This window comes from Haliotis asinina, chromosome 14 (assembly GCF_037392515.1).
Source record: "Haliotis asinina isolate JCU_RB_2024 chromosome 14, JCU_Hal_asi_v2, whole genome shotgun sequence".
Taxonomy (NCBI): domain Eukaryota; kingdom Metazoa; phylum Mollusca; class Gastropoda; order Lepetellida; family Haliotidae; genus Haliotis; species Haliotis asinina.
Window position 1 is genome coordinate 46,040,844 of NC_090293.1, and position 7,012 is coordinate 46,047,855.

General features: G+C 39.4%; 1 protein-coding gene across 1 annotated transcript; it reads right to left on the reverse strand.

Moving 5' to 3' along the window:
• Positions 1 to 373: 373 nt before the first annotated feature.
• LOC137260824 (protein kinase C and casein kinase substrate in neurons protein 2-like) lies at positions 374 to 6,788 on the reverse strand. The gene is made up of 12 exons (XM_067798385.1): positions 6,700 to 6,788; positions 5,701 to 5,816; positions 5,259 to 5,394; positions 4,686 to 4,797; positions 3,764 to 3,964; positions 3,457 to 3,569; positions 3,091 to 3,214; positions 2,838 to 2,920; positions 1,932 to 2,008; positions 1,512 to 1,676; positions 862 to 1,029; positions 374 to 567 (listed from the first exon to the last, which is right to left on the reverse strand). The coding sequence occupies exons 1-12, from the start codon at positions 6,786 to 6,788 to the stop codon at positions 374 to 376; spliced, it is 1,578 nt and encodes a 525-aa protein (XP_067654486.1).
• Positions 6,789 to 7,012: the final 224 nt, after the last annotated feature.

The following is a 7,012-nucleotide window of genomic DNA, read 5'->3' on the forward strand; positions in this document are numbered from 1 at the left end:
ACTGATCATATCAACTATATACACATGTAGTTGGCAAAATATATTGATGAAAAGATTCATTCTGGCCATTCATAATGACTGACCACTGACAGTCAGAAAATCAATTTGCATCATACAAATTATCGCCTACTCTCATCCAAAACAGACCACTAGTAAATCACACAAAAATCAGCTCTGAATGCTTTGAAATATACATATATCACTAAATACTATCAAAGAAATATCACAGATCAAATAGGTGTTCCAGTAAGAACAGTAAACAATATATCCATGTCAAAACAAATGATAAAGACCAGTTCACTTTTCCAAATCATTGTCGAGTTCATAGCCAGGTCCGTTAGGGAAAACCATCAGTGAGCACATCTAAAATTTCTTACTTTCCATCAAAACCCTTCTTGGAGAATTTCTTCTTCAGGAAGGATTCTTTGTCCTTCATCTTAGCTGTGGAGATCAGCTGTACAGGAAAGAAGCCATATTTCTTCTTCTTCTTCATTTTCCCCTTCTTAATGTAGCCATATGCGCGGCCATCAGGAGCAGATTCGTAGTCAGTGATGTAAATCTTTTGTCCTACAAAATCCAAAACAAGGACAGGTGTAGCTCCTGTTATATAGCACGAAGTACAAAGAGCCTTTGGCAGCAACAATGTAATCATCTACAGTACTTCACATGCTCATTATTTGCAGATTCTTAATCACTGATGTCATCACCTTTCGTTAAATATGAAAATAATGCTTCAAATACCAATCTTTATTGCCTCACTGTATATTTTACTCAGTGTCTTATACTTCTTAATAGAATGAACTTGTATAACACAGTCAAGTATAATTACGGTAATGAATACTGTTATGCCTGTCAACATACCTGCTTTGAATGTGAGTTCATCCTCTGAGCGAGCAGTGAAGTCCTTCACAGCATACACTTTGACCTTCTTGGTAGTTGCTGGCTTCAAGACATAGTTGGGGTCTGCAGACGGGGGCACTGGAAGTGATGGATGCACTTTCTGGGTGTCAGCATAAGAGTCAGAGTCCGCTGAAAGGGGAATCGATACTTTCCATCCTGAATGTGTTTACTTTTTGTAAATGTCACTTTCCATATACAACTAAACACAAACTATCATTCACAAATTAAAAGTCTTAAGTAAAAGTAAACAAGTCCACATGTTAAACAATCATCAAGATGTTGAAAGGAACATGTCTCCCAGTAACTGGATCACTAAGCAGTGGCCTTGTCTAACGCTGTCATTCACTGATACATTCTGTTGGGTTTGTATACATATAAGATCTATACAATGATTTATACCCTAATATTCTCAGGTGATCAGGACAATGTCTTACATGATTCACCTTTCAAGTCTTTTACATCTTAACCATCTTGAAGCTCATTTTGCTCACAATGGTGGCAGGCAGCAGAATTGTCTTAGCCTTTGCTGTTTCCATTTCATACTGAAATATGTTGACATTAAGTAAATCTGAACTCTGAACTTCCAGATAAGGACAAGATAGAATACTTACAGTCACTCAGGCCCTTGAAATTTTCCACTGTGGTCTCTGTGACGATGGGAGCTGTGTGTGGTGTTGTCTCCATCACAGCGTTGGGAATCTCAACATCTGGTTGGCGGTATGCAGTCACCAGCCTTGGGGTAGTGAGTTTTATGGGACGGGAATGCTCCCATGAGTCTGAAGATAACATAAATTCCATTCAGATCGTGGGTAAAACCCTCCTAATGTATCCCAATATCTTGTCATCTAATATTCTAAAGACAGTTTGCTAAAATACTTAAAGATCTCCCAATCCTTGTAATCACCTTGTACTGCCTGCCATGTACAAGGACACACATAATCTACTAGTCTTTACTTAAGCCAGTAGTACTGCCTGCCATGTACAAGGACACACAAAATATACTAGTCTTTACTTCAGCCTGTGGTACCCACCCTCATTGTCGTCATCATCTGAAGGTACCCTGGTCTGTACAAACACAGCTGTGTTGTCTCTGGCAGACAAGTTTTGACTGTAAAACACATACATCATCAACTCAGTCACAGACCTCAGTGACATCAACAACACGAATGATATTGTTAGGATGTGTCTATTAAAGATGTATCACATGATAAGTGAAAGTTTCCCTTTCACATTATATAGTATTACACATCAGAAAAAAAAGACAGATTATTGGAGTCTTTCACATTTTCAACAAAAAGTATGTTAATCTAGGTACCCTCAAAGCTAATTTCTTACAGTATTTTCAGAAGGCAATTATTCCTGGCTAAATGTTTACCCAGTTAACTAAATGTGTACACAACTACTGCCAGACATCAGATGGGACTGATCATCACTAAAGACACCAAGATGATTTACACAACTACTGCCAGTCATGAGATGAGACTGATCATCACTAAAGACACCAAGATGACTTACACAGCTACAGCCAGATGTCAGATGGGACTGATCATCACTAAAGACAAGCTGAGATGATATACACAACTACTGCCAGACATCAGATGGGACTGATTATCACTAAAGACACTGAGATGACTTACACAACTACTGCCAAAACATCAAATGGGACTGATCATCACTAAAGGCATCCTGAGTTGATTTACACAACTACTGCCAAACATCAGATGAGACTGATCATCACTAAAGACAACCTGAGTTGATTTACACAACTACTGCCAGACATCAGATGGGACTGATCATCACTAAAGACAAGCTGAGATGGCTTACACAACTACTCCCAGACATCAGATGGGACTGATCATCACTAGAGACAACATGTGATGACTTACACAACATCTGACACCAGGGACTGTCTTGTTGTGGCCCACCTCCCAGGTGACTCCAGGTCTGACTTCTCTTCTGTTGTCCCACTTGATCTTTGTTTGCTTACTTCCTTTTGTTCCTTGACTTCTGATGGGTGAAACTGTGTCGATACCACATAGGTTTACAACACAGACTGGGGATATCATCACACATCGCAAAATTGAAAAATGTACTATCACTGCTGTATCAATACAAATTCAAAAATTCAAACATTGTGCTCCTAAAGAAATATTTTAACGTTAAACACCTTAAATGAATTGCTAAACTCACCTCTTCTTGGGGAAACTTATGCTCGTACACATAGAACTGGTTGAAGAAACCAATTTCTCTCTCAATGTCAAGCTTCTCAAGCTCGGAGATACCTTCTTCAAATACTGCCTTCAGTTTCTCTTTCCTGAAGTGAGGATACACACTTTATACAGAATATCTCAACATACTCAGAATTGTAAAATATTAAAGGACTGGCCATTTGCCAAAGTGGTGGGGGTAGTCCCCTTTAAAATATTCCATCCACCCATGAATACCAAGTGGCCTCTCCCTCAGAATGATTTTAGGGAGCAAGGTCAAAAAAAAATTAAAGCCAGTTGCATTCAATATCTTTGGTAAAGAAGCGTTTATCCATATTTAATGCCTCACCTTTGAAACTCTACATTTTTGTTGCTCTTCAACATCAAACCCAATACAGTCTTCAGGTTTTCAAGACGAGTCATTTCAAAGACATCAGATTCATTCTGAAATTTTTTCATTTCCTGAAAAAACAAATATTCCTCATGATTCCGATAGAATTCTAAACGTTCTAAAAAAACAAAAAGTCTAAGTCTCCAGTAAAGCAAACTGTGGCTAACTTTAGAGGCTACTAATTATTCTCACATGTACTATGACAAAGCAGTTTAACTGTTTCCAAGAAACAAGAGAAATTGTCTGCTTTTCATGTATGTCATACCTCAATGAAAGTCATTCGTGTGGATTTTTCCTGGCGGAGCTTGTCTTTGTAGGTTGTCCTAGCCCCTGCAGCTTCAGCCTCCAGTTTCTGCCAGTGTCCCAAGAGAACCTGGAACTTTGTGGGATTGTCCTCCCTCCCTCTGTAGGCTTCATCCAGCTGTGGCTTGAAGTCATTTGCCTTGTCCTTTGTCTGGTAGAACTCCTGGAATAGCATGGAGGAATAAGTCCACAGACAGGCTAATGATGTTGTCATGGCTTTTTGAACCAACAGACCAAAACACATCATTGTCATCCATAACCTGTTGAAATAGGTGCCATCGGGTTCAAAGGCAAAATGAGTGTGAACATTTATGAATATATGAATGTAAATATGTAATGACCCTGGATGTCCGGAGTAACAAAAAGCATGTCTTCCTGCTGCACCTGCCTCGCGTTTGAAAAGTGATTACCCTCTTAAAGACGGTCATCAAGTCACACCAAATGGCTGGAGGACCAAATGTATCACATGACTTAAATACACACAAATAGAATGGCCTTACTACAGAGGCTCAACACTGAATGTAACTACATAACAAGCAACTTATTCTTATAGCAGGCTTCTGGGCCTCTTTCACAAAGGAAAAACCCTGATCATAAGTCACTTCGGTAACCTTTGTGCAATCTTAAAGAACTCGAACTAAGGGTAACCTTAGTAAAGGCTGCTTTGTGAAAGGAGCCCCTGCCCTATAATGCAAAGCCTGCACTAATGCCATTAAAAGAGATTCATGCAGGGACAGCATCATCAGGAATCCTATCTGCTAAATCCTAGTCTAAGTAGGGATTCAGTTACAAATCATTCTAATCTTTCAGTAACAGATGTACTAATCCACATTTAATGACTGCATCTCTACTGAAACTGATGCTGTCTCGTTATAACCACTCACATCTTTCAGTTGGTCAATCTCCTTCTCCAGCTTCATCTGTTTTTTCCTTGCCCTCATATACATTGACTGTATGGCATCCTTTGATGTATTGACAGTTTCTGAGTGGATGTACCTGAAACCAAGTTAAGAAATTAACAAATCCATTGCAGGGTCATGAAATGGAAACTATAGAGATATTCCCTGCAAGTTCATTCACAATACCTTGTCAAATGACAAACACCTTTTTCAACTGCCACTAACAACAGAAAGGGCCCTTTTCATGCTACTGCCTCCAGTATTCAACACAAATGGTATTCAGTGGAAATGCTGTTTTATGCCAGTCAGTAATATGTGACTGTATTACAGAAAACTATGAATTATGAAGTAGTGGCTCCAAGTCAGTCAATCAAAGATCAATCACGCCAAATCTGATGTCACACATACATATTAAATATGCAGCAGACGTGTGGTTCATAGTTCAGTCAGCTCTTGTCATAAGCACTTTCCATGGCAATGGTTTGAGAAAGTGTTATCTTCATGTTACTCTCTCCCAAATGAGTATGTAAATTCATTTCTGTCTGAGTCAGTACTTACTCATGGAGGTGTTCAATTGGGCCTTTTGAAGCATACATGGCATTAAGGCATTTAGCATGCAGATCCTCCTTCTGTTTTATAGTTTCCATCCAGACATTCATGACAGCTTTGACCTGGTCATATGCTAAGTTGCTACCTGTAAACACAGAAACAAACAATTATAGGCTCACATGAGCGCATTCCTCTGGTTGTTATTAAAGGCTGAATCTGAATGAGACTTATGGCTCAAACCATAAAGTCATCTGAGACAGATTTCACTTCATAGGACAAGAGTCCACATGTATATACACAGAAATAATTACATGGATTCTTGAGACAGCATATACTTGGTTAAAAGTCAGTGCTCTATGTCACTGGGATTGGTACTCTTATGACTGCGTTTTTATGTCATACATGTTACAGGAAATGACACAAGATCTGACATGTATCTTTTCAAACCTACCAATTTGGGTCATCACACTATCTTGCCATTTGGTTCGGAAGTCCTTGTATATTTTGCAGATACTTCTCTCCAGTTTAGCACTGTCTGTGAGCAGGTTTTGAAGTGTTATCACTGAACTGAAAAAGAACACTTGAGACATGACATAGCAGAACCCATCACTTGTAGGAAGCATTGAAAATTACGCTACAGAATACTGGACACCTTGTGTTACGTCACTTTACGCAAGCGAAAACACTAAACCTGAACCTAACCCTAACACAAACCCTAAACTTTACCCCAACCTTAACCCTAACCATGGAGACTATATACTATGTTGTGGATTATCCCTGCCGTAACCAAACATGAACTTGCTTGCTTTCAAAGATGGCAGAAGGTATCCCGTGTTCTGTATTCTTGCCGAAATTATTTCGAAAATACTTTGATTCAAAGACTGTATAATAATGACAATGTCCTTTACAATGTGCTTTCTTTTTCGTTTTTCTCCTGGGGAGAAAGGGATAACGTATGCCTCTCTAGCACCTAATACTATATAAAACCGTCTGTAATGACACATGTATAGTTTAGGGAAAAGAATAATAAGTACTGAAACACCGTTTACCTCAAGAACCAGAAGCCTATCAGTTCAAGCAGGTATTATTTTATGCACGCTTCTTTGAGTCGATGTGCTGTAGTACTCGTTAAACGGTTAATTAATAATTTCAAAATAACCTTTCAAAGAGTTGTTACGGTTTATTAGAAATGTCTACATTTTGGTGATTATGCTGCCAAAGTGGATTGCCTCATTAGAAGAAACTTATGTTTCAAGAGCGAACAGAACAATAAAGCATCAGTTTACGTGGTCTTATCAAAACTGCCACTGAAAACTTCCGATTCCTATCGTCGTGCTCACAAAGAGGTACGTTCTATACGTCTTTGTGCTATCTGGTAACTGAGCTGAAATCATGGTCACTTTGTAAACATTTAAACAAGTGGAAACTTAAAAAATATCCGTATACTCACGCAGATCCGCGTGAAAATCGTTTAAGTGCAGCTGGTGTCGCCGCCTGACACCATTCGGGTGCTTTTAAGTGTGGATCTGTCTCTGCCATGTTTGATTTTTCCGCCAGCGTGACTATCTTGATCCTTCCATGGCCGCCCCTGGAGGACAGAATGCCGTCGCTAGGGAACGCCACCCGCGATACGCATTTTGATTGGACTTGGACTTGCCAGTGCTATCCCAGGAGCCCTTGCGGCATGGTTGGAACCGTTGCGGTAGGAGACAATGGCATTTTCTTGTGATTGACGAGATACGTGAGCTAGAAGTCGAGATACG